Source organism: Oryctolagus cuniculus, chromosome 10 (assembly GCF_051225735.1).
Source record: "Oryctolagus cuniculus isolate XC-2025 breed Fujian yellow rabbit chromosome 10, ASM5122573v1, whole genome shotgun sequence".
In the NCBI taxonomy this organism is placed as follows: Eukaryota; Metazoa; Chordata; class Mammalia; order Lagomorpha; family Leporidae; genus Oryctolagus; species Oryctolagus cuniculus.
Genome location: NC_142876.1, coordinates 80,771,846 through 80,799,274, shown reverse-complemented (window position 1 = coordinate 80,799,274; position 27,429 = coordinate 80,771,846). Strand labels below are relative to the sequence as shown.

At 41.2% G+C, this 27,429-nt stretch overlaps 1 protein-coding gene across 18 annotated transcripts in view; it reads left to right on the top strand.

Annotated features, from left to right (window-relative positions):
• MITF (melanocyte inducing transcription factor) overlaps window positions 1-27,429 on the top strand; it is a 246,758-nt gene that overhangs the window by 118,149 nt on the left and 101,180 nt on the right. Inside the window, exon 1 of one of the 18 annotated variants that reach the window (XM_008260923.5) lies at window positions 22,785-22,914. The exons of 16 other annotated variants lie outside the window; for them this stretch is intronic. In XM_008260923.5, the coding sequence (XP_008259145.1) occupies window positions 22,859-22,914 (56 nt within the window). In that variant the 5' untranslated portion in view covers window positions 22,785-22,858. Of the gene's footprint in view, window positions 1-22,784; window positions 22,915-27,429 lie in introns of those variants that run through there. One more of the 18 variants, XM_008260925.5, reaches the window with a different exon arrangement.

Here is a 27,429-nt window from a genome sequence, read left to right as displayed (position 1 = left end):
AGATGGTGTGTGTTTGTGTATGGTAGAGTTAAGTTGATATCCCGGCTAGCTTTTTGGAGAAGATGAAAATGGTTGTGTTCTTCATGACTTTATTTTTCCAGAGCTGACTGCATGGCACTACTGCTCTGGTAAATATTGGCTGGCCATGGAACATTTGAAAGAGCAAGGATTTTGTGAACGTTCTGTCTATTGCCATGGCTTTGGAATCAAAACACAATATTCTCCACACATTTCCTTGAGCCCTCATGGATGCATCCCACTGTATTAATTTTATGTTAGCTCCTGGACTACATGAAAAATTTAAAATAAACTGTTACCAAAACACAACATTAAAAGACTGGGGTAGAATATTTCATACCATCTTTCTGTTTCTGCATAGCAATATCATTCTGAGAATGGTGACATGAATGAACTGAGTGCAAAAAGACTTTGCATGTAAGATATTGCTTGGGATGCCTACATCCCATCTCCGAGTACTGTGTTCTGCTCTGATCACAGCTTTGATCTGCAGCATCAGAGGCGTGGGGTTGAGTTCCTGGATCCTGATCACAGTCTGATCCAGTCCTGTCTATTGTAGGCATTTGAGGCTAACCTAGTGTTTGGGAGATTTCTGTCTCTTTCTCTCTGTGTTTCTCTGCTAAAATAAATAAAATTTAAAAGTCTTTGCAGAAATTTATGGTTTCAGATTTCTTGTTATGGATATGGGAGAAATGACAATAATATGTAACATCAGTTGAACCTGTGATGATAATCTCTTAAAAAAAGAGCAGATACTGATGATAGGCAAAAAACAGCCCCCTCAATGACATTCCAAGGATTATCATAATTTCTTCCCCTCCCTTTCTATAGAATAACAATAAGAATATGCTTCTTTTATATTGTATGATTGATGAGAATAAATAAGAGAGTGGGAGTTTACAAAGTTTATAAGGTGAATATTTAGAAAGTTAGATTTTTGCACTGGGACTTTATATTGTATATCAAAGAATGTAGCAAAATGGCCCAAATATAAATCAAGGAGTTCGGTTACGTGGCGGTTCAGAGGAATTTCTTTAAAGGGGGCCATTCGAACCATGATGATTGTGGTAAAAGTGACTAAGGTGCTAACTTTTTGGTAATGCTGATAATGCTGTTCATGATAATGACTACAGTGACTGAAGTCTTACACTTGAGGTTCACTGGCAAGTATTAGTGCATTCTTTATCTCACAGTAGCCTGTGAAGTTAGGACTGTTCTCATGCCCATTTGGAAGATGAAGAAACTGAAGCCTGGCAGATTGTGTAAGTTCCCCTTGGATGCACAGCTAATGAGAGAAGGGAGGAGCTTAGGTTCTAACCTAGTTCTTTCTGACCCTAAAGCCTCAACTCTGATAACTTCAGTTTTACCTCATCCTTTCTAGAAGTGAGAAACTCATGCATGAGTATTTCAGTGGCCTCTTAACTGTTTCTCTGCTTTCTTGCTCTTTCCTCTGTAGGCCTTTTCCCGCTGCCTGCTTTCTCTCCGTCTCTCCTTCATTGCCTGGTGTGTGTCTCAAGCTTCAAGACTTCTCTGCCCTAGGGTTTCTCCTTTGACTTCTCACAATACCACATTCCTTTCTTAATCAAAACTGTGTGCAGCTTATGGTCAGCCATGTTAAGTATTCCAGGGATTCCTGACTTGTGAGCCAAGCATTCAGTTGAGTTTTGACTGTCTCTATTCATATGAATTTTCCTTGGAAAACATCTGTAGTTTTCGTAGAAGTCTCAGGGAAGGGTTGAGCCAAGTCATTTAAGTTAAGATATCGTTTGTAGATTCTGTACTCTACCACAAGTAATGAGCTCCTGGGGGGAAGGAACGTATCTTATATCTTTCTCACATTTATTTCCTTGGGACTGTATAATAATAGAGTATTTTTGAGTGTGTCCATAAATGAACGTGTTTACTAGTTTGACTATAGAGTGGCATTGCCTGTGATGTAAGAACATGGGCTGTGATTCAGTGTGCTATGGCTTGAATTTCTTCTTTGCAGACTCTTCAGCAAGTGATACAATCTCCCAAAGTCTCATTCTCCTTATTGATAAATGGGACTTCATTATGAGGGGTTTCAAAAAGTCCATGGAGAAATGAAATATAAAGAGAATGTGAATTTTCCATCAACCTTTTGAAAACTTCTTGTATAGTATCAAAGGTAGAAGGTTGTTATTAAAGGTTAAAATAAGGCACTGCACATACACTGCTTAGCAGGAGAACATATAACGTGCTTTTCATAATTAGCTGATATTAAGAATGCTTGAAAGGAACCAAAGGATGAGGTTATCATGACTGTCCTAGAAACTGACACTTTCAAAGCACAGAGCTTTTGTACCACTTTTAAGGCCTCAGGGCTAAGGACCAACGTGCTGTTGTTAGCCATGGTGACAGGTGCAATGCAGCTACCTCCCCGGAATGTTGTTCTTGGACTGTTTCTTTCTCTATGGCCTTGACCCTGGCCGTATAGTGGGTCAGGCTCCAGACAGCAGCACCTGAAATGCGAGCTAATGGAAATTTTGTGATGGGGCACTCTGCCCCTGAGGATTTGGACATATGCTTTTTGTGTTTAAATCAACAGAAAAAAATGCATAAGTGTTGAAGTAGCCCTTTTGCTGGTATGTTCTCGGAGCCCTGAGTAATAGGCCCATCACTCGCCATCTATTCTGTGTCAGGAGGTCAGCTGAAAGGCAGAGGCTGCCTTATTTGCACAGCAATGATGAATACTTTTATGTAGATAGACATGGAGTCTGGCTGCAAGGGTTCCATTGGCAAGAGGAAGCCTTTTCAAAGATGGTTCAGTTGGATGCTTCTGAACTCTGCCCTTTCATGTACACTAAGTACAGAAAAGATGGCTCAAAATCTCTTTAAAGTAAAATGTATTATGTGAAGATTTCATTGACTTCAGGCAGAAAATTGGTCACTTATATTTTTTGCAGTATTTAATTTTTTAAGTATATAGCATTTCTTTTTATCATTGGTAGTTGTGTGATCTTAGCTGAGTTACTAGCAAATATTTCCCTTTTTTTAAAAGGGTTATTTTGTTTGTTTGAAAGGCAGACAGTCAGGCAGAAAGAGATCTCCTATCAGTTCACTCCCAATAGTTCATTAGATCTCCCATGGTTCACTCCCCAGATGTCCACAATGGTCAGGCCTGGGTCAAGTCAAAGCAAGGAGCTGGGAACTCAATCTGAGTCTCCCACTTGGGGAACAGGTACCCAGTTACTTGAGCTATCACCTGTTACCTCCCAGGGCACACATTTTTAGGAAGCCTGAATTGGAAGCAGAGTCAGGACTTGAACCTAGACACTCTGATGTGGGATGCAGGCTTCCCAAGCAGTGTGCTAACTGCTGTGCCTAACGCACGATTCTGCATGAACTTGTTGAAGTACCCTTATAAAAGCTGCACACATCCTGTCACACACTTTAAATCATCTCCAGATACTTATGTCACTTAATACAAGGTAGATGTTTTATAATGGTTGTTAGGCTATATATATATATATATATATATATATATTTTTTTTTTTTTGGACAGGCAGAGTTAGAGAGAGAGACAGAGAGAAAGGTCTTCCTTCTGTTGGTTCACCCCCAAAATGGCCACTACGGACAGTGCACTGTGCTGATCTGAAGCCAGGAGCCAGGTGCTTCCTTCTGGTCTCCCATGCGGGTACAGGGCCATCCTCCATTGCCTTCCCTGGCCACAGCAGAGAGCTGGACTGGAAGAGGAACAACCGAGACAGAATCTAGCGCCCCAACTGGGACTAGAACCTGAGGTGTCGGCGCTGCAGGTGGAGGATTAGCTTAGTGAGCTACAGCGCCGGCCCGTTTTCTGTTAGGCTATATTTTTGAGGGAATAATGGCAAGAAAGAAAAGTCTGCATATGTTTAGTATGCATGTAACCATAATAGGCCTAAGTACATTCTCTGCAGGTGGTTGAATCTGGGGATGCAGATGTGGACATGGAGGGCTGGCTATGTAGATTAAAATAAAACATACAAATGGGGTGATGGCATCTTCCCAATACGTTCACAGAGTAATGTTGCTTTGAAAGGAGCAACACATGTAATTTAAATATCATGGGTATGATTTCAGTCCCATACATAACTGCTGTAATGCAGTGCTTTATGGAAAATCAAAGAAGAAATAGAACTTACGTGCCTAGTGGGTGTTAACAGCCTTCTTTGGTACATGCACGAAGTTAAGGTTCTGTTATGGGATATTAGATGGAAGAGGAAGGTGCATGTAGGTGGGAACAGAGAAGATTTTTGTTGAGAAAGTGAAGGGAGCAGGTGTTTGGTGGTTTGGTTAAGGTGCACACTGGGGGGCCGGCGCTGTGGCTCAGCAGGTTAACGCCCTGGCCTGAAGCGCTGACATCCCATATGGGCGCTGGTTCTAGTCCTGGCTGTTCCACTTCCCATCCAGCTCTCTGCTATGACCTGGTAAAGCAGAAGATGGCCCAAGTCCTTGGGCCCCTGCACCCACATGGGAGACCTGGAAGAAGCTCCAGTCTCCTGGCTTTGGATCGGTGCAGCTCCAACCGTTGTGGCCAATTGGGGAGTGAACCAGCGGATGGAAGACTTCTCTCTCTCTCTGCCTCTCCTCTCTCTGTGTAACTCTTTCAAATAAATAAATAAATCTTAAAAAAAAAAAAAAACAGGATGCATGTTGGAACAACCATATCCCATATCAGAATGCCTGGTTCAAGTACTGGCTGCTCTGGAGCCAGCTTCCTACTAGGGCAGTGGTGATGGCTCAAGTATTTGGGTCCCTGTCACCCCACATGGGAGACCTGGAATGAATTCCCGTTTCCTGTCTTTGGCCCGGCCCCACCCTGGATGTTCTGGGCATTTGGGAAGTGAATCATTGGATGGAAGATCTCTGCCTGTCTGTTTCTTGCTGTCTCTGTCTGTCTGCCTTTCAAATAAATATACTTTTTTTTTTTTAAGTGAGAGAACTTATCATGGAGTAGACTTGAAGAATAGGTAGATTTTAAAAGTATTTTTTAGTAAACTTTTAATTGAAGTATAGCATTTGGCAAGAGTCCAAATCTTACATGTGTTGTCTGATGAATTTTCACCTAGTAACTTGCACTCAATCTGTAAGAGAGATTACGAGCACCCTTGTGTCTCCTACTCCAAATCTACCTCTCCTCTAAGTATAATCACTGTCTCAACTCCTAACACCAGAGATTTATAATGGCTGGATTTTACTTTGTTCAGATGGAATCATCCGGCCTATTCTGTCACTCCTGGCTTCTTTCGCTCAGCATGTCCATGAGAGGCACCCTTTGTCATTTTTTCATTTTTATGTGGAGACATTCATCCTCACAGAATATTCCACCATGTGATCATATCTGTATCTGTGGGACCCCTGTACCCCATGAGAGACACACAGGAAGCTCCTTCTCCTGGCTTCGGTCTGGCCTAGCCCTGGCCATGGTAGCCATTTGGGGAGTGAACCAGTGGATGAAAGATTCATTCTCTTTCTCTCTCCCTCTCTCTCTTTCTTTTTGTCTCTTCTCTCTCTTTCTTTGTAATTCTTCCTCTTTTTTCTTCACACACACACACACACAATATCTAGAAGTTTCCATTGAAAGGATTGGTGAGTATATGAATGGTACTTCTGGCAAGAGAACAGCCCAAGTGAGAAAGTATATGGTTAGCATTAGGGAATGAGTAAATTGTTTAGATTGGTAGGATTCATGGCAGATAAGACTAGAAAAGTAAATTGGCCCTTGAATGCCTGTCTAAAAAAACACTTGAAGTCTGTTTGTTGTGTATTGATGAAGGATCAGTTTTCATAAAGGACTAGCATGAAAAGAGTAGAAGCCATGCACTCAGAAGGGTCATCTAATGGTAGGTGTAGGATGTGTCGGGGGGAGTTGGTGGAACAGTTGAACAGCCAAGGCCTGAACTGAACCATGCCAGAATAGTTCAAGGACAGAGGATATGCAGTTTGGTGGCTCACAGAAGTGAGTAAGAGATACCTCTGTCCCTGGTGGTACCTTAGCCAGTTACATCAGAAGTCACTGTTAGCCTTCCTTTTTGATGTCCTGAAAGAGTGACTTGTACCTACCATCTCTATTCCTTCATTCCCCTTAGCTTTTTAATATTCTTTTTTATTATTAAATATTTAACACAGACTGAAAAGTGTCTAAGACCCATCATAGTAAAGGCCAATAAAATGAATAATCATATATCCATAGTCCATCTATACTACACTCGAAGCCTCATTCTTGTTTGCATCCTCCTCATTACTCTCTGCTGAATTAATCACCATCCTGGATTTTGTTTTAAGCACTCCCTTGCTTTTCATTATAGTTTTACCAGTTGTGAACACAACTGTGCTTTCAACTTCGAGTAAATGGAATCGTGGGCCAGGATTCTATATTATTTGCCTTTTTCATTCAACTTTTGTTTTGACTTTATCTATGAAGAGACAGGTAGTTATATTCCCCTCATGTTCACTGCTGTATGATAGTCCATTGTGTCACTACTCATCAGTTTATTGATATGTTCCATCTTGGTCTTTAATCCTTTGATGCAGTGACACATTGACCTAGATAATATGGCTTAATTATATCCAGGTCCTGTGTCCAACCAACTTACAAGCTGTTTTATAAATATATTGAACCTTATGAGAATTAACAGTAAAAAGTCTTCAAATGGTACTTTATAATTTGTGTGTCTGTGTGGGTGCAAACTGTTGAAATCTTTACTTAGTATATACTACGTTGATCTTCTGTATATAAAGATAATTAAAAATGAATCTTATTGAAGAATGAGATGAGAGAGGGAGTAGGAGATGGGATGGTTTGTAGGTGAGAGGGTGGTTATGGGGAAAAAACCGCTATAATCCAAAAGTTGTACTTTCAAAATTTATATTTATTTATTTATTTATTTATTTTATTTTTTGACAGGCAGAGTGGACAGTGAGAGAGACAGAGAGAGAGAGAGAGAGAAAGGTCTTCCTTTTGCCGTTGGATCACCCTCCAATGGCCGCCGCAGCCGGCGCACCGCGCTGATCTGAAGCCAGGAGCCAGGTGCTTCTCCTGGTCTCCCATGCGGTGCAGGGCCCAAGCACTTGGGCCATCCTCCACTGCACTCCTGGGCCACAACAGAGAGCTGGCCTGGAAGAGGGGCAACCGGGAAAGAATCCAGCCCCCGAGTGGGACTAGAACCTGGTGTGCCGGTGCCACAGGCGGAGGATTAGCCTATTGAGCCACGGTGCTGGCCTATTTATTTATTTTTAAAAGATTTATTTTATTTATTTGAAAGTCAGAGTTATACAGAGAGGTAGAGATAGAGAGATATAGGTCTTCCATCAGCTGGTTCACTCCCCAGATGGCCGCAATGGCCGGAGCTGTGCCGATCCAAAGCCAGGAGCCAGGAGCTTCTTCTGGGTCTCCCACGTGGGTGCAGGGGCCCAAGCACTTGGGCCATCTTCTACTGCTTTCCCAGGCCATAGCAGAGAGCTGGATCAGAAGAGGAGCAGCCAGGATTAGAACCAGTGCCCATATGGGATGTTGGCGCTTCAGGCCAGGGCTTTAACCTGCTGTGCCACAGTGCCAGCCCCTGAAATTTATATTTATTAAATAAAAATTTTCTAAAAAAAATAAAGCTAGACAAGTTAAACAAAGGAAAAGAATAAATATATTGAAACTTTTGGTTAGTAAATGAATGTTTGTGATGAGTTAGATGTTTTTGTCATCAGTATAAAAGACATACTTATTCTATTTTCTTTTTTTCTTTTTTTTGACAGGTAGAGTGGACAGTGAGAGAGAGAGAGAGAGAGAAAGGTCTTCCTTTTGCCGTTGGTTCACCCTCCAATGGCCGCCGCGGCCGGCGCACCGCGCTGGTCCGATGGCAGGAGCCAATTACTTATCCTGGTCTCCCATGGGGTGCAGGGCCCAAGCACTTGGGCCATCCTCCACTGCACTCCCTGGCCACAGCAGAGAGCTGGCCTGGAAGAGGGACAAGCGGGACAGAATCCGGCGCCCCGACCGGGACTAGAACCTGGTGTGCTGGCGCCACAAGGTGGAGGATTAACCTAGTGAGCCGTGACGCCGGCCAGACATACTTATTCTATATTAGAGGCTTTCAATCTGGGCACTGTTTTTTTTTTTTTTTTTTTTAAAGATTTATTTGTTTGAAAGGCATAGTGGCTGGGGCAGGGGAATAGATATCTTCCATTCCATGAGCTGGACCAGGCGAAACCAAGAGTCTGGAACCCCACCTGGGTCTCCCATGGAAGTTTCTGGACCAATATCCACTGCCTTCCCTGATTCATTAACAGGGGAGCTGGATTGGAAGTGGAGCAGGTATGACTTGAAGCGGTACTCTTATGGGATGCTGGCTTCGCAGTCACAGCTTAACCTGCTCTGCCACAATGTGGGCCCCAACCTGGGCACTCATAACATTTTGGGCGGGGTATCTTGTTTTGGTGGGGTTGTACTGTGTGTTGTAGAATGGTTAGCAGCATTCTGGTCTTTATTCATTAAGTACCAGTAGAAGCCACTTCCCCATTTATAAAAACCAAAAAAATGTCTCCAGATCTTGTCAAGTACTCCCTGAGGACAAAATCCTCTGTGGTTGAGTGCTACTGCAAGTTTCAGTTACAAGGTGTAGACCTGGAGACAGTTGTGACTGTGACCTTCCTGGTTCCTCCCTGCTGCCCCATGCCAGCCACAGGTTGGTGACCATGAATGGTGATGCTTCCTTGCATCCTTTGGCAGAGGACGTTCCCTGGTTGTCAGATCTGTGGCCTGTTGCAAGTGCTATCGCAGTTTTACCCCATCCCTGGGCCTATTTCTATGTTCTCAGGGACAGAGGGTCTACATTCTGCCTGCTTGTGACTCTCTTTGCCTTAACCTACCTCCTGGCCTAAAGGCAATCTGTATAGGGGTGCAAGACATTTGTACTCATTGCATTTATAAGTTGTTTCTACCTCTGCCTTCAAAAGCCTGTATTTTTTGAAATTGTCAATTTAAAAAGCCATAATAAATACATGTTAAAATAAAAGTTTAAAATGCCAGTGAATTATAGGATGTACATATCTGAAATAAACATTTTATAATATTATTGACACTTTTATATTAATTTGGGTTTAAGAGTAAAGAAAAAATGCATAATGATGAAATAATGGTACATTATTACCTTTTAAGTAAATATTTTGAATGTTACAACTAAAATATATTTAAGTAGTACAAAGTACTCCCATAACTTCAAGTAGGATACTTTTTAAAAACACAACTTGAAACCTATTCATGAATTCAAAAACACTATAAAGTTGGCTCCATCTAGTGTATGAAAATATTATACAAGTATAGCTAGAGGAAAATCTGTAGTAGGAATCTCTTTCAGCACTTCATTGCAAAATTAGAAAATTAACAAACTAACCAACCCAAACTGGACTAAGTTAAGTGTGTGGCACAGGTTGCAGTGACCTTCTCAGCATTCGAGAAATCCTTCTCTGTTGAAACATCCACCTCCACCTGGCATTTTGTTCTAACAGCTTTGCCTTTTTTTTCTGGACAGAGGTCTCGTTCATGGGCACCATCAACAAATGCAGCACATGGGAATGCCAGGTCCATTGTGATGTTCTCAGTTTGACTTGGCTGGGGAGCCTTGATTCCTACATGGAGCCATATCTGAGTGTCATGCTCATTTTCCACAGTTAGTGCGAGATTAGGGTGGGGTTCGCCTACTGTGATTTCAGAACGCTGCGTGGTTTCCTTTATCAGCATGAAATTCTTTGTAGCTGTTAGCTTCTCACTACACTAGAGCAGGCCACTATTTCTGGACAGTGTTTAATCTTGTTTGCCCTGAAGAATTTTGGCACCTTCTTTATTTTTCTTCATCAGTGTTTCCCAAATTTTAGCCATTCTTATGCTGATGACATTGCTTGTGTCCTCACACTGGACGCGGGGCTTAAAATATGAAACATGTATTCTTAAAGATGTTATAATACATGGAAGCCACAAGTGTGTGGAAGTCTGCGTGCAATGAATATAATAAAATAGGAAGAGCATTGTTAGAGTCTTTGTCCGGAATGAAGGAGCCTGGGGTCCGAGCTCTTTGGTTCACAAAAGGCGTGTGTTGGGAGATTCATATTAGCGTCAAGCAGAGACTTTCCCTTGAGATGAAAGAAGTTTGAAAGGGCCTTTCTCACAGTGTGATTCCATGGTTATTTAGCATGGAGTCTGTGCGTCTCTATTCGAGATCGTCTTACATCCCACATTTTGGGAAATTTTGCTCAAGATTTGCCATCTTTGCCAAATAAAGTCATGATTCACTTCAGATTTCCAAAGACCTTGTTTCCCTAGAAAGGTTTGTTAAATCATTCTTTGCTGAGAACTTACTTTTCTTGGTAACTAGAAAAAAGATACTTTTTTTTAAAGTTTGACAAGACACAGTATTTGTAGCAAAATGATATGCATAGGCATTTCTTTCTTTTTAATTTCAGCTCCCACATACAAGAGAGAACATACAGTATATGTCTTTCTGTGTCAGACTTATTTCACTCAAGTTGATGTCCTCCAGTTCCAACCATTTTGCTGCAACTGATGGAATTTCATTTTTTTAAATATCTGAGTAATAATCCATTATATGCGTATACCACATTTTCTTTATTCATTCTTCTGATGATGGACACATTGGTTGATTTTGTGTTTGGACTATTGTGAATAGTGTTGGCTACAAACATGGTAGAGCAGGTATCTCTTTGGTACAATGAGTTCATGTTTTCTGGGTAGATTTCCAGTAGTGAAATTGATGGATCATGTGGTCTATTTCTAGTTTTTGTTTTGTTTTGTTTTTTAAGAAATTTCCAAACTGGTTTGTTTTTGTTTTTGTTTTTGTGTTTTTGATGACAGAGTGGATAGTGAGAGAGAGAGAGAGAAAGGTCTTCCTTTTTGCCGTTGGTTCACCCTCCAGTGGCCGCCACGGCTGGTGCGCTGCGGCTGGCGCACCGCACTGATCCGATGGCAGGAGCCAGGTGCTTCTCCTGGTCTCCCATGGGGTGCAGGGCCCAAGCACTTGGGCCATCCTCCACTGCCTTCCCGGGCCACAGTAGTGAGCTGGCCTGGAAGAGGGGCAACCGGGACAGAATCCGGCGCCCCGACCGGGACTAGAACCCGGTGTGCCGGCACCGCTAGGTGGAGGATTAGCCTATTGAGCCGCGGTGTCGGCCCCAAACTGTTTTTCACAGTGGCTGTACTAATTTACTTCCTTTCTTCTCTTATGAACAAGTATAAATTGTGCTGATTTGTTGAGTTACTCTTTTCCCTTCCTTGTAATTTTATTTTTAAAATCTCTTTTCCAAGCAGATTAAGTTGCTTAAGGACAAATATTGTTTCTTCTTTTTGTTTCTTGCTGGTGAATGACATTAATTTGACTCAAGACTGGTATAAATATCCAGGAAAGTCTACTTCATTCTTCCTCTCTAAATTTTTTTTTTTTTTTGAGACAAATCATGGTCAGAAAAATCACCGCAGCTGGTTAATTAATCACTTAACCCATGGATGAATAGTTACTAAGTGTCTTCCCTGTGTCTGGGAATTTTGTGTGGTTAAGAAACGAAGTGGTGAACAAAACAGGCATGGCCCATGCCTTCGTGGAATGCAGAATCTAGTGTGGGACTTGGGGTTCAGACAAGCAAAGAAGTAATTCCAGTGCAAGATTCTAATTTTAGAACCAGCTTGCTTCTGGGCCCCTTAGAGCACTTAACACAAACTGGCAAGCACAGTGAGAAGAACTTACCCTTGGGAACATCCAGCCCCAGATTGGTGGCCCATTACCATCTTGACTTTGACCAAGCTACCTCAAACCCTACCCTGTGGTTTCTTTAATTAACGATATATTAAATAATGTGAGGTGTGCTACGCAAATAGGAAGTCCACATTATCATTCTGATAGTGTGGTGAAGAATTCTCCCTGTCTCTTCTTGTCTCCCTCCACGTTTTAAAAATGAGGCAGAGACATGATCTCACTGTTTTTTTGCTGTTGTTGTTGTTGTTGCTGTTCTTTCAAATTACGTGCCTGGTACACTAAGAAACCAGAATTCATTGATCCTTGGTCCAGTGTTAGAATCCAGGCATGCTTGTTAATGAAAGTGTATCACTGTCCATGGTGTTAACAGACTGCAAATCCACATGATCTCAAAATTGTCTGTTTAAATTATTTGAGTATTCAGAGTTACTCCAAAACATTTCTCTCTTAAGAATCTAGGGTCCCTGTTATGTCACTGATGTTATCTTAAGCATATGCTTATGCCTGAGACATAGTAAGGACTCAGTAAATATTTGTTGAGTGAGTTTTAATAAGGATATTTTGATTCTTCTTTTATCCACCACCTTTATTGAACACTCTTTTATTTGAGGAGCTAGATAGGTTGAATTGAGAATTTTTATTCTCCAGACTCTATTACCAGCCTGCCTGTTATACCTGGCAGGTAGTTAATACTTAGTAAATGTTAAAAGAAGAATTAGGTAACTTTGTTAGGTGCTATATTTTTTAAAGACATATGACTTAATTTTTTAAAGCAAAATTGGAATTTTTCCCTTATGTCACTTCATGGCAGTATTACCTGAAATTATACAGACTATTAATTTAAAATATTAGTTACTTAGCATATTACTGTCAACATAAATATATACTTTGATTATGGTTAAGACTCCCTAGAATGTGAATTAGATACAGCAGGTAAATATGTATGGAGTTTATTATGATTGATTGGATTTAATCAACAGACAGGAAGGATTTTTGTGCAAATATTATTTTTCTCATTTTAAATCCTGTTTGTGCAGCATAGCTGAAACAGGATGTCATTAGTCTAAGAGTGAGTGCTTAAAATGCTTCAAAAGTTTGGGAAATTTGACTGTTAACACAAATTTAACTTAGGGTGACCTACTGAGCACAAAGAGGTTTGATCTGTTACAGTCGTCTTATTTAAATATATGATTTTCTGCTTGACTCCTAGGTGTGCTGATATAATAAAACTATTAATTAGAAGACATTTGAGACCCTCAGTCAAAGCAGAAGGTCCTGTGTGCTAGAATTTTGTTTTCATTTAAGATGATCATTAAAAAAGCCTAGTTGTCTACTATCAAGTTATAGATATCACTAACATCTTAGTCCTCCGTGACTCATTAGGAATATACTATTCATGAACTTACCTAGATCTTTCCTGAACTTACATGTATTTTGAATTTGTATAGTTTCTTTAGGTATCAAGTTTTCAAAACATCTGACCATTATCTCCAAAAAATAATTTTCATTTGCCTTAGAGACTCACAGGTCAACTTTTCATTACCATAGAGTATTCTGAGATAAGAGCCCTTATTCCTTGCATAACATTGATTCAGTCCTACTTTTCAGGTGCTGGCTTCATTTAATCATCACATTAATCTATGAAATAGGTAATTATTTACACCCCTCTTGTGTTGATGCAGATCTTGAGACTCATAAGTTAAATGGCTTAGCCATGGTAAAGCTGGGATATGAACAGAGCGGTGTATGTGGAAGGGCGGCGGATTATGTGTACACATTGACTCACTCCACTATGCTGACTCCAACTGGAAAAATGGTGCTAAGTTTATATCCATAGGTGAGATATAGCAGTTATTCATGCATTTATAAATAGTGAGTGGACCTTTCCAAGTCCTGGATTCTTACCATATCCTGTTCAAATGGGAATTTTACATTCCGTGCTACCAACTGCCTTCCACAGTGACAACCTTGTCTGCAAGACAATCTCTCTCTACCTTCAATTCCCTTTGAGGATACAAATATTTAATTTACTTGAACAGCCTGAGAAAAAAGGAAAGCTATCCCTTTTTTCTTTATCTCTGTCCCCTTCTCCAGCTCCTCCTAGTGCCGTACGGGATATAGGTGTTTATCTGAGATGTTGATGTCCTGGGGTCTCATTTATGGATGGGAGCAAGGGAAGGCTGGCTTTCTTTTCCTTAGCAGCCAGAACCTCAGCCGTGGTGCGCTAGGGGGGCTTCTTGGAGTAGCTGAGTGTTATATTGTTTTACATATGTGGGCTGTTGTTGGAAGAAGAAAGAAACTGGCATCATAATGATAATAGTGGTGGTACACTTGCCTGTCTCCACCTTCAACACCATTGTAAGATAGACAGAGACATATCATATTATGTTTTTCTCTTCAGTCTGTCATTTTTTTAAAAAGGTACTAACAGTGAAAGAGGTATACACATGTCTATTTCTTTTTTTTTAAGATTTATTTATTTTATTTGAAAGGCGGGGTTAGAGAATATCTTCCACCTACTGTTTCACTCCCCAAATGGCAGCAACAACCAGGGCTGGGCCAGGAGCCAGGCACTCCATTTGGGGTTCCCATGTGAGTAGCAGGGACACAAGCACTTGGGCTGTCTTTTGCTATTTTCCCAAGTGCATCAGCAGGAAACTGGGTCAGAAGAGAGGCAGCCTGGACTCTAATTGGTGCTCATATGAGATGCCATCATTGCAGGCAGCGGTTTACTCACTGGACCCACAGCACTGGCCCCAATACATTGTTTTTTTTAAACAACTTAGAGAAGTTAGAGAAAACATCATGATTTTAAAGTCTCAAAGTGGAAGGTTGCATTTATTATAGAGTCATTTTGTGAATAACTTTGGCCCCCTCCCTGGCGGCAGCCTTATCTTTCTGTTTATTTACTTTGATAAGGGAAGTAGATTGCACTTCTACTAAATTTCTCATTTGAAGAGATTATCAATGCAGCATAACCTCCACATGTTCCCCTATGCACTTCTGTGTTTTCTCGCCTACTTGGCTTATGTTACAGATTGTGGTCTGCTTATTTTAAATACCAGTTACCTTTCTTAGATAACAAAGAAAGGCCTCTGAATCACCTTTAATGCAGGAAAAAACATTTCCTTTGTAGTGAACCCTAAGTGAGAGGAGAGCTCAAGGTAGGAGACTAATCTGTTGTATTTATTATTATATTAAATGAAAATGCCAAGCTAATATTTTACATATGTTTCTAATAACTCCTTAAAAATTCAAGACATGCAGGATTTGAAATGCCTTTTTATAGATTATAGATTACATTTTTATTCTCAGGATAGATTTTTCTTTTTTTTTTAACTTTTATTTAATAAATATAAATGTCCAAAGTACAGCTTATGGATTACAATGGCTTCCCCCCGCATAACTTGCCTCCCACCCACAACCCTCCCATCTCCCACTCCCTCTCCCATTCCATTCACATCAAGATTAGTTTAAAATTATCTTTATATACAGAAGATCAATTTAGTATATATTAAGTAAAGATTTCAACAGTTTGCACCCACAGAGAAACACAAAGTATAAAATACTGTTTGAGTACTAAGTATAGCATTAATTCACATTGTACAACACATTGAGGACAGAGATCCTACATGAGGAGTAGGTGCACAGTGACTTCTGTTGTTGGCTTAACAAATTGACACTTTTGTTTATGGCGTCAGTAATCACCCTAGGCTCTTCTCATGAGTTGCCAAGGCTATGGAAGCCTTTTGAGTTCGCCGACTCCAATCTTTTAAACAAGGCCATAGTCAAAGTGAAAGTTCTCTCCTCCTTTCAGAGAAAGGTACCTCCTTCTTTGAAGGCCTGTTCTTTCCACTGGGATCTCACTCCCAGAGATCTTTCATTTAGGTTTTTTTTTTTTTTTTTTTTTTTTTTTTTTTTTTTTTTCCCAGAGTGTCTTGGCTTTCTATGCCTAAAATACTCTCATGGGCTCTTCAGCCAGATCTGAATGCCATAAGGGCTGATTCTGAGGCCAAAGTGCTGTTTAGGACATCTGCCATTCTATGCGTCTGCTGTGTATCCCGCTTCCCATGTTGGATCGTTCTCTCCCTTTTTGATTCTATCAGTTAGTATTAGCAGACACTAGTCTTGTTTATGTGATCTCTTCGACTCTTAGACCTATCATTATGGTCAATTGTGAACTGAAATTGATCACTTTGACTAGTGAGATGGCATTGGTACATGCTACTTTGATAGGATTGAATTGGAATCCCCTGGCACGTTTCTAACTCTACCATTTGGGGCAAGTCAGATTGAGCATAGGACAGATTTTTCATAAGCAGTTTAAAGAGCATTAAATTTTCTCTCTGGATGTTTATGTAAACATTAAATGGTTCTTTAATAATATTGAGATCTGTCTAAATCAAGTTTACCTGGGGTCATCATTCTCTTCTGTATTTTCCTTTTCAACCTTGAAGGACTTGTTTGGGTGCCAGGTACAATGAGCTGTCTTTCAGAGGATGTTGTAATATCATTGTTACGGGGAGATCTGTTCTTGGCAGGGGAAAAAAATAGAAACAAGATGAAAGAGATAAACGTGATTGAGTGGCACTGAACAGTTATTTCTAAAGATCCGCAATCGTTAAAAATTTCCTTCAGTCGTGCTGTGATGGTTTCAGATTGCAATTGTTGGACTAGTTCCTTGTAACTTTCTTCCAAATGCTCTATGAGAGTGAGTTGTGTCCAGTCACTTAAAAGCTTCCACATAGGGGTGGGCATTTAGCCTAGTTGTTAGGTGCCTTCATTCCACATTGAAATACCTGGGTTCTGTTCCTTGCTCCTGCGTCTGGTTCTAGCTTTTTTGTCAGTACAGTCCCTTGGAGGCAGCAGTGATGGCTCAAATAATTGGGTTCCTGCCACCCACATGGGAGATCTGGATTGAGTTCCCAGCTAGTAGCTTTGGCCCTGGCCCAGCTCCAGCCATTGTAGGCATTTGGAAGCTCTGTCTTTTTCTGACTGTGAAACAAAGTTTAAAAAAGCTTCAGACAGGGGCTGACGCTGTGGTGTAGTAGGTAAAGCTGCCACCCATATGGGTGCCAGTTCGAGTCCTGGCTGCCCCACTTCTGATCCAGTTCCCTGCTAATGTGCCTGGGAAAGTATTGGAGGATGGCCCAAGTACTTGGGCCCCTGCACCCCTGTGTGAGACCTGGAAGAAGCTCATGGCTCCTGGCTTCGGATTGGTCCAGCTCTGGCCATGCAGCCATTTGGGGAGTAAATCAGCAGATGAAAGATATCTTTCTGCTGTCTTCTCTCTTGCTCTGTAACTCTGCCTTTCAAATAAACCAATCTTTTTTTTAAAGGCTTCAGACAAAAAGTATACAATTGTGTATACCATTTATGCCTATTGACTTCCTAATTAATTAAATGCCATCCTCAAATGATATGGATGATCCCTACCTGATCTTTTATCCATTTTGTCACCCATTCTTAAATTCTTCCTTCCTTTCCTCCATCCATCCACCCATCCATCTAGCCAGCCAGGCAGCCAGCAAATAGTGAACATTTACTGTTTGCCAGACACTGAGAATAAAATGAGTACCAAGGACCCTGTCTTCCAAGGGCAAAAGGTAACTAAAAAAACAAAATGATCACAAGTTGGGTTAATGCTGTAAAAGAAAGAAGCAAACACTTGGTGAGAGAGCAAAACCAGAAGTGTTTCTGCTTTAAGAAGGGAGGTTAGGGAAGATGTCTCTGAAGAGGAAATGCAGCACTTGCAGGACCTCATGTGCTAGATGAGGAGGAGGAGTCAGCAGTGGTTGGAGCTGTAGGAGGAGGCGGGGCCTCAGCATTCTTTCCCCCACCTGCTGTGTGCACAGGCATATGTGAGTCTTGCGTTTGCTGTGAGCCCCTGACAAGCAAAACCTCCTGCATCTTCAGTTTCGTCTTCTGCATAGCACTGACAACAGTGCCTCTCACCTGCTAGGCAAATCAATAAATGTTTGAGTTGAAGAACTTGTGAGTAGCATTTGACTTTTCCCAGGACATGAGCATAGTGGCACATGGGGAGAAGAGGAGATGTGTTGTTATTCTAGAGAGTACTTTTTGAGGTGCATTACCATTGTGCTGCTATAGTTTTATATTAGGCAGAGAGCAAAACAGTCCAAAAGAGCTCCCATCTGATGGTTCACTCACTAAATGCCCACAATGGCTGAGACTGGGCCAAACCAAAGGCAGGGGCTGAGAACTCAATCCAGATCTTCCATGTGGGTGGCTGGAACCCAGTTGCTTTAGCCGTCAATGCTGGATTCCATGGTCTGCATGAGCAAGTACCTGGAGTCCGAAGCTAGAACCCATAATTAGATCCAGGTACTCCAGCGTGGGATGCAGGCATCTTAACTGCTAGGCTAAACGCCCACTCTTCCATGGTACTCTTTAATTACCTCATATCAAGGCTCTCACTGGACATTCAAAGCATGTCCAGAGTAATGTGAACTAGATACTTTAAAGAATTAAATTTTGGCCAGTGCCGCGGCTCAATAGGCTAATCCTCCGCCTGCGGCACCGGCACACCAGGTTCTAGTCCCGGTCGGGGCTCCAGATTCTGTCCTGGTTGCCCCTTTTCCAGTCCAGCTCTCTGCTGTGGCCCAGGAGTGCAGTGGAGGATGGCCCAAGTGCTTGGGCCCTGTACCCGCATGGGAGACCAGGAGAAGCACCTGGCTCCTGGCTTCGGATCAGCACGGTGCGCCAGCCGCAGCAGCCATTGGGGGGTGAACCAACGGCAAATGGAAGACCTTTCTCTCCGTCTCTCTCTCTCACTGTCCACTCTGCCTGTCAAAAATAAAAAAGAATTAAATTTTACAGTAATTTACCTTTTCAACAAATAAAGGAAGCTTGTATTCTTGGTTTCCTGTCACTCTTAGAGAGATAATGTATATAGAATATATTATATGCAGTTACAGTTTATATTATATTATATTATATTATATTATATTATATTATATGTTAATGGTTTCTACATTGGACTCTTATGAAGATGTTCCAAAAATTGCAGGATTCCAGGGCAGGCATTTGGCCTAGCAGTTAAGACACTGGTTCAAACATCCACACCCCCTATTGTACCTGGGTTCATTACCTGGCACTGCTCCTGATTCTAGCTTCCCGGTAATGCAGACTCTGGGAACAGTGGTAATGGTTCAAGTACTTGATCCTTCCACCCATGTGAGAGACTTGGGTTGAGTTCCGGCTTCTGGCTTTTTGTCACTGGTCCAGCCCAGGGCCATTCTATTTGGTGAGTAACTCAGTGGATAGAAACATATTCATTCTCTCTCTCTGTCTCTCTCTCTCTCAACACTCCCCCTACCCCCAGAAAATAAATGAGTAACTAAGCTTTTCAAATACAGAATTTTGAACAACCCCCAAGAGAGTCTCATTCACTCATTTGTTTGGGGAAAGAGCCTTGATTTTTATACTTCTAAAAATCTTCTACACTTATTTCAGAGGAATTATGGAGGGAGCAGACTCCCTAGATGATTCTGATAAGATGTGGAAACCATTGGCTAGGATCATAATAAAAAATCACAAGACTAGGCAGATGCTTGCTAACTTGGATTGGAGATGGTTCATGGATCAGTACCATGCCTGGCATGTAACTGTTGTGGGGTTCATGAGTAGAAGTATGAGTTTTACTGAAAAGAAGAATAGCTGTTGAAAGCAAAAATACAAGAAAATGCTGTACTATGACAGGGGCCAAGAAAACATTTTATACTCAAATAGAATGAGAATTATTCTGAGCTGTGATAGAAGAGTGGCTGTGCTTTTCCTCAGCTGAGTTTTGGACAGGGTAACAAGTAAAACCTCTTATCTCTTCTCTAACCTCTTCGAAATGCTGATTGAATTTTCCTTCCCAAAAGATTCCAAAGCCCAATTTAGCTTCCAAAGAAAAAGCTGGCTGTCACTTGCATGGTTGATTGTGTTAAATTCCATTTTAGTAAGGTTCTGCTTTAAAGGGTCAGTAAGAATCCTGATCATTGTAGTTGATCTGTTGTAGTTTGGGGCAAGGAGTAGTAATTCAAATGTGGAATGCATTAGAGTACAGGCAGTATCTTTATTCTGTATTCTGTGTTTTATGTCTTTAGTGTTCCTCCTCTCTTCAGTTCTCAGTTTGTGTTAAATTTGGGGTGTGTGGATGTGTTTGTTGCATGTGTGTATATGTATTCATATGCAAGCACATATATTTACAAACTCAGGATGTGATCACTGGTGCCCGGACATTTGCTGACATTTATTGGATGCTGACCTGGGGGTAAATATCTGAGTCCTGGGGAAATATTTGTAGCATATCATGAAACCTGTGATGGTGGCAGATGAACACATTTAAGTCAAGCTTTTGTCTGTTTGCTGGTAGATACTTCGTTTCTGTGTCCCAGAAGGTCCTCAGAGAACACTAGTGCCATCTAAATCTTTCTAAAGTACTATAAAAAAATTGAATACTTGACCCTTAGGAGTAATTTTATTTACCCACTTATGTAGATGGTCTATGGATACCTTCCTTGGGGTGATGGATTGTCCAGAATAAAACATAAGGAAATGTTTTGGCTGAACATGTCAGGGGAGCATTTGGCATCACATTGTGCCACATGGCTGGAATTGATACCATTGGTTTCGTGGTCAACATTTCAGAGTACATAGAGGACACACATTTTCCTTGTGTGTAAGCATGTAATAAATCAGAGATTCAGTTCTAAAACCTACCCGGTGCCTTATAACTTAATGCAAATAGTGCCCTGGGCAGGGGGAAATCTGATTTGATCTTTTTGAAAAAGGTCCTGATGCAGTGAGTCCCTATTCTTTTTTCCTTGATCTTCTATTTTGATTTTGTTTTTCCTCTGTCCAATTTCCCTTGGTTCTCTCGGTCCATCATTGTTAATTAAGGTAGCATCAGTCACAATTGTACTGATAAGAGCTACTTTTTTTTTTCATTGAGAGTTTGCTATGTGTCAGAGACTATGTTGAACACGTTTCACATATTATCTCATTCTACTCCAGCAGTAACCTGTGGGCTAGCCCCTTGTAATATCTCCCTTCTCAGGTGAAGAACCTGGCCAATAGAACGTTTAGTATTTTGAACAAGGTCACTGCATTAGTATGTGATGGGATTCAAACCTGGTTAAGTTGACACCAGAACCTGTTAGTTTTCTTGCAACACTGTGCTAGTGGCAGGAGGAGAGAGGTGGGGGAGGGTAGTAAGTGGAGTAGTGTAGAATTTTAGTCATCTGTCTGCCCCATTCAAGTGTCACCACACCTGTTAGCATGGAGAAAGGACCCAGTGACTGCTGCTGCTGATTGTGATGACTCTCCCAGGCACCTGAATGTTTCCTATTCCTTCATTTATTTTACTGGCAATTTGCTTACTTTTCTCAATCCACTTTGCACCTTTTCCCCATCCACTCATGAGCTATCATCACCTCCTACCAGGACTGTGGCAGTAGCTAATCTTGTCTGTCTTCTAGAAGGCTTTCAACATAGCAACCAGACAGGCCTTGCTAAAAACTTAGATCTGAGCTCATCGCTCCTCTATTTACAGCCTCTCCAAATGGTTTTTTGTTCATCTTGGAACAAAGCCAGTGACCTTTCCTTGCCCTCCAGATTCTGCGTGTTCTGGCCCTGGTCCTGCAGTGGTCTCAGGAGTACCATGCTTTCGCCTCACTCTGTCCTCCAGCCACAAGGTCTCCTCCTGCTGGCTTCCCACCACGGCTTCCTGCCTCTATCAGTGTTCCTGGAAGATTCTTCCAGACTGTTCTTCCCTGTCTCTCAGCTCAGCCCAAGTCCCTGTCATTAAATTCAAAGTGCTTCACCTCCCTGTAGCAGTTACCATACTTATCATTGTGTATTTATGTGATTATTGCATATGTTTCCCACTGGACTATAAATGCTGAGAGCTTACATAGTGACTGGGGCTTCATAGTTGTTACATTGAATGAATGAATAAATGAATAAAGTATAAGCAGATTCAGAAATAGTTTGGTGAAGACTGCTGGCTGGGTGTCTCCTGTTACTAGGGGGCAGTTTTAAAAAATGACAATTTCGCTAATTTATGGAATTTGAATTTGTGATGGCTTATGGGGATGGCATTGTTTTCTAGTCATTCTCTTTGGCTTTCAAATCTTAAGCACAGAACTGCCTAGGGTACACAGCCAGTTGCTGTCAGATGTCTTTGATCTGACCTTTGAATTGTGTGCAGGAAGAAACATACAGATTTTTCATAACGTAGGAGCTGCTTAAATATTTCATAATGTTGATGTTGTCATGTCTGCATTTTAAAGTGCGGTTTGAAAGCATGTATTGCTGCTTTTTTTTTTTTTTTTTTTTTTATGTCTTGGGTACCCATGCGTTCAGGGTGACAGTCTGAGGGCACACAGATGTCTGAGCTGAAGAATTGTGTTCTGAACAACAGTGCCCACAGTGAGGAGCAGTTTGTGTTTTACTTCCACCAGGACGAGGCAAGGACAGCCCCCCTCTCAACTCCTGAGGTCTGAGGGCAAGGAACGCTGTTGGATCTCTATCCTGTCGGCGGGAGAGCATGTTCATTTATCAAGCTCCAGAAATGCTTGTGCATGGATGCAAAACAGCTAGGGATGTGTGAAGAGTTGAGAAGGGACACGAGCAATCCCAAAACCCTGCCTCCTAGATTCTGGGACTCCATTAAGTGTTAAAAATTCACTGGTATGTGAAATTACCTCTCCTTTCAAGTTCTGTAATAACGCGCAGCCCCTGCAAGCCTGAACCGGTATCTGAGCTGTGGAAGGCTAAATCAGCATCCCAGGTGCTCACCAGGCTGCAGGGCTGAGTTTCTGGCCAGGCGTGGGTTTAGCCCCCTTTGCAGTGTGAGGCAGCACTTTTGTCCTGCAGGTACAGTAGGTACTGGATTAAGCAGGTCTGCTGTTACAGACAGACACCAGGCACAGTTCTAGCGCGGAGCTGTGTTTGGATTGGAGTTTCCAGGGCCTTATCAGGAGCCACCCCTAGTGACACAGTCAGTGCCAGAACTAACTTTGACTTTCACTCTTCGCCAAGGGCTTGCAGAACACCTTAAAGGAAAAAAGATGGAGGCGCTTAGATTTAAGATGTTCATGCCATGCTCCTTTGAAAGCTTATATCTGTAAGTCAAGTTTTCTTCTGGAAATAATCCCGGGACCACTTAACAGGAGTGGATTTTTTTTTTTTTTTCATTTGCAGGGGGGAAGACAGCAAAAAGAAAGGTTTTATTGGGAGTTAAAAATCCTGGAGCTGTTACTTTGTGACTGTAGCATTAATCTGCTTCAAGTGTAACCTCTGGTGGAGGCTATGACAGGATAACAATCAATTTGTGTGTTGGGGTGGGGGTTGGAGGATAGAAATGCTAGCCTAGTATCTTTGCCTTCTCGTTTAAAATTGAATGTTGCTCTTAAATTAATAATGACAGAAAGAAAAAAAAAGCTTGATTATTTGAAAAATCTGAAAAGGAGCAGAGCTTGGTTTATGATTACAAGATAGACTGCAAACCAGCTTTGTTATGAATAAAAAATTATTTTTTCTTTCAGGAAAACAGTAATATTTGTCAAAATAATCCCATTGTGACCACTTTGGGTTTTTTTTGTTTCTTTTCTATTTTTGGCTGTGGAATAGTAACAGTAGCATTAATAAATATCTCTTTCCCATTTTGGTAATATTGATTTTTTTTTCTTCTTTGAAAGGAAAACAAAACATCCAGAAATCAGAGTCATCTGCCTGGATGTATGCGTAGAACAAATTTGAAATTGGCATTTTCCAAGAAAGACTAAATTGGAGAAATACTAATTGGATGCTTGTGTAACCACCCCCCCCCCCCATTAACATTTACTTTAACTGTTAAGTGATAAGGTCTGAAAACAATACTGAAAGCTGTGTCCTAAAGTGAATAGGCATTCAAGCAAATCAACTTATGCAAAAGCCACCTCTGGAGCTTAATAATTATTTACTGAACGTTCCTGGGTCATGAGAGAGGTTTTGATTAAGTCAGAAAAGCATTATGTTCAGCAGATTGTGAAGGTGTGTTTAAAGACAGCAAGAATGATGGAAAAATACTTGATGTAGAACTATTTTTAGAATTTGATTCTTGAAAAAGTGAAATTCCTGTGAATTTAAGTGTGGGTTAAAGTTCATCATCTTTAAAGTGGGTACATCTTTAAAGGGTTTTGGAAAAGATTTCTAATCTCAGATGCGTCTGTTTTTTGTGTCTGAGTTTACTTTTGTAGAAACTTTAGATAGTGTATTCTAAATGACACTAAAGCAGTTTAATTACTCATCTCTCCGAAAATGATAGAGCATTTTATGAACCTAGTAGATAAATATTTATGTATTTAAAATGTGATGCTAGTAATGTTTAAATTTCTGCCTTATAAATCAGATAATAGTGGCAGAGGTGACGTGTACTCTTTGTGATTCATACCCTGCAAGAATGACTTTTAACTTACTAATGTTTTATTTTTTAATATTAATTTTAAGCTCAGTAATGGATGGCACGAATGTTTGACGCTAGCAAATCTGTGCAGCCCAAGAACCTGACTTTACACCCAAACTAATTCATCATTTTGTGTTTCACAGGAGCTTGCTTCCCTTATAAAGTCTCAGAATGAAATTCTTAACAAACATTTTTGAGAAAACATGTGCACTGAGCTGTTGCCCATTAACTTTTCTGTGCCTGTTCTTTCAGGAGGGCACACACTGTGAATTAATGGTTTGTCTAGGAAAGCAAAGTAGCACCATAGCAAAAGGCAACCTTATAGAGTTCTAGAGAAAATAACTTGTCACTAGCTTTGAGATATTAAGAGGTTCAGAGGATATCGTTGCAGGGATTAAACCTGGTATAGAAGAACTCAGTGCCTAATGTTTGGTCATTGTTCCCATTGCTTGTGGGCACCATTCTAGGCATCTTATCCATATTCACATGCTTAGTTCTTACAACTGCTCTTGAAGGCACTTTTTTTCACTCCCATTTTGCAGATATGAAAATTGAAATTTGGGCAAGTCTTATAGCTCAGGTCTTACAGCTGAAAAATGAGAATGTTGGGATTTCTTTTTTTTCCCAACAATTTATTTATTTTACTTGAAAGAGTTACACAGAGAGAGGAGAGGGAGAGGGAGAGAGAGAGAGAGAGAGAGAGAGGTCTTCCATCTGCTGGTTCACTCCCCAACTGGCCACAACTGCTGGAGCTGTGCTGATCCGAAGCCAGGAGCTTCTTCTGGGTCTCCCATGCTGGTGCAGGGTCTCGAACCAGTGCCCACATGGGATGCTGGCACTTCAGGCCAGGGCGTTAACTCGCTACACCACAGCGCCGGCCCCGAGAATGTTGGGATTTCAACCCAACCATTTTGCCCTGGGATATGGGCTTATCTGCTGCGTTCTATGGCTTTTTACTTACTAAATGATTCAATATTTCTTCCTCTGATTTTATTGAGTCAGGCTTTTTTCCACCCCCAGATTTGTGAATTAACAAACCATAATGTAACTCAGCTTTGGACAGGGCTACCATTAGTTCGATGCCACAGTATTTCTCTATCACATGTATTTCCCTGAGTCTGATTCACTGTTGATTGTAAGGCAGCTGTCTGATGGAGGAGAAAATTCTATTAAATATGTTCTTTGATTATGAGATCTATCCTGACTTGGGAAGTCTTGTAATGTAGAGGGAAAGTTATTCATAGAAATTAATAGGGGGCCGGCACTGTGGCACAATAGGTTAATCCTCCGCCTGTGGTGCCAGCATCCCATATGGGCATTGGTTCTAGTCCCGGCTGCTCCATTTCCGATCCAGCTCTCTGCTGTGGCCTGGGAAAGCAGTGGAGGATGGCCCAAATGCTTGGGTCCCTGCACCCCTGTGGGAGACCCCGAGGAATCTTCTGGCTTTGGATCGGCTCAGCTCCGGCCAATCAGGGAGTGAACCAGCGGATGGAAGACCTTTCTCTGTCTCTCTCCCTCTCACTCTCTGTAACTCTACCTCTCAAATAAGTAAATAAAATCTTGTTTTTAAAAAAGAAATTAATAGGAGGTGGTGATACAGTGTGTAAAGCCATTGTTTGTGATGTTGGCATCCCACATAAGAATGTCAGTTTGAGTTCCAGCTGCAATGCAGTGGGGTGGACCAAATACTTGGGCCCCTGCAACATTGTTGGAGTTCCTGGCTCCTAGCTTAGACCTGGGTGTTGCAGGCATTTGGAGAATATACTAGTGGATGAAAGATTCCCTTCCCTAGTGTTCTCTGCCTTAAAAATAAATAAATAACAACTTTTTTAAAAAAGAAAGAAATTAAGGAAATATAGTAGAATCCTAAAGCTTAGAGAGCTCTGTAACTGGATGATTCAAGCTAACGGCTTCACTAACAATCCTCCAACATTAAGGTTGTAGTATTATTTGATTCCCTGAGGTGGGGTATTTGTTATGAGAGAGAGAGAAAATTTACCCATTGTATGAATAATTTACCCATTGTATAAATAATTTATCCTGTGCTGGGGAATGAAGTATGTGACCGTTTCTGCCCTCATGAAGCTGGCCAAGTCACAAAGACCAGATACTTACCAACTTTAAGTCTGAGCTTCATATTCCTGGTCCAGAATGGCTGGTTAGAGCTCCAACCAGTGCAGTCCAATCATGGGAGGCATGATGGATGACATTCAAAGAAAGGTATCTTTTAAAGCTGTCCAGGATGTGCTGCTTGTCATTTCTGATTAAATCTCATTGGCAAAAGTTAGACTTGTAGCCAGCTCAGCTCTTAGGAAGCTGAGAAGTGTTTGGGGGGCAGTGCACTAAGCCACAATGAGGATAAAATCAGAGAATAAGACACTGGATTGTTTGAACTGTTGATTTTAGGCTGAAGCTTTGCTTATCTTTTCCAGAATTACTGATATTTTCTAAAATGTCACCAAAACAAGTGATGGTGTCCCAGGGCACATCAAACTGGCTTTAGCAAAAGTGGAGTTTGATAGATCCTTGTCCATCAATGCCCAGAGTTGGTCTAGGTTTATCCAGACTTTAAGGATTGTTTAACGCAGTGTTCAATGTCATCCAAACATTGGCTTTCTCTTGGTTCTTCCTTTTTGCTCCAAACTTTGTTGTGCTTTTTAGTTCCCAATACAAAGCCATCTAGTTTTTAATTTTTTTTTCCAGGTACAAGTAGGAGGTCCCATACTTACATCCTACCAGCTTTCCACACCTTTATATAAAGAGAACATTTTACCCTGGTAGTTTCAGTCAGAGGCATCACCCTGACTCTTATTGGACCATGTTGGAGTAGAAGCCCATTCCTGAGCTGGTTGCCATGATCACGTGGGTGGATATGTGGATTTGCTAAGACTGGGTTATATTTCCCTGTCTGGAGGTAGCAGCAACACCAAACCTGATGAAAGTGAGGGAGCCTGGTTCTTCAAAGTTAAATCAAGATACTTTACCAAAGCAGGACAAGATGCTAAGCAGGCTTACATAATGCATGGAAACTCAAAGTCACTACTGATACTTGTAAGCTTGCCTCCTTATCCATGACAGATGTACTCATTCACTACTCCTTAGATCCTAATTTGTACTTTTATCTTGATTCTAACACAGTATTGCAAATTTTGCATCTTGGTAGGAGTTTCCTGGGCATTCAATAATTGTTAAGTG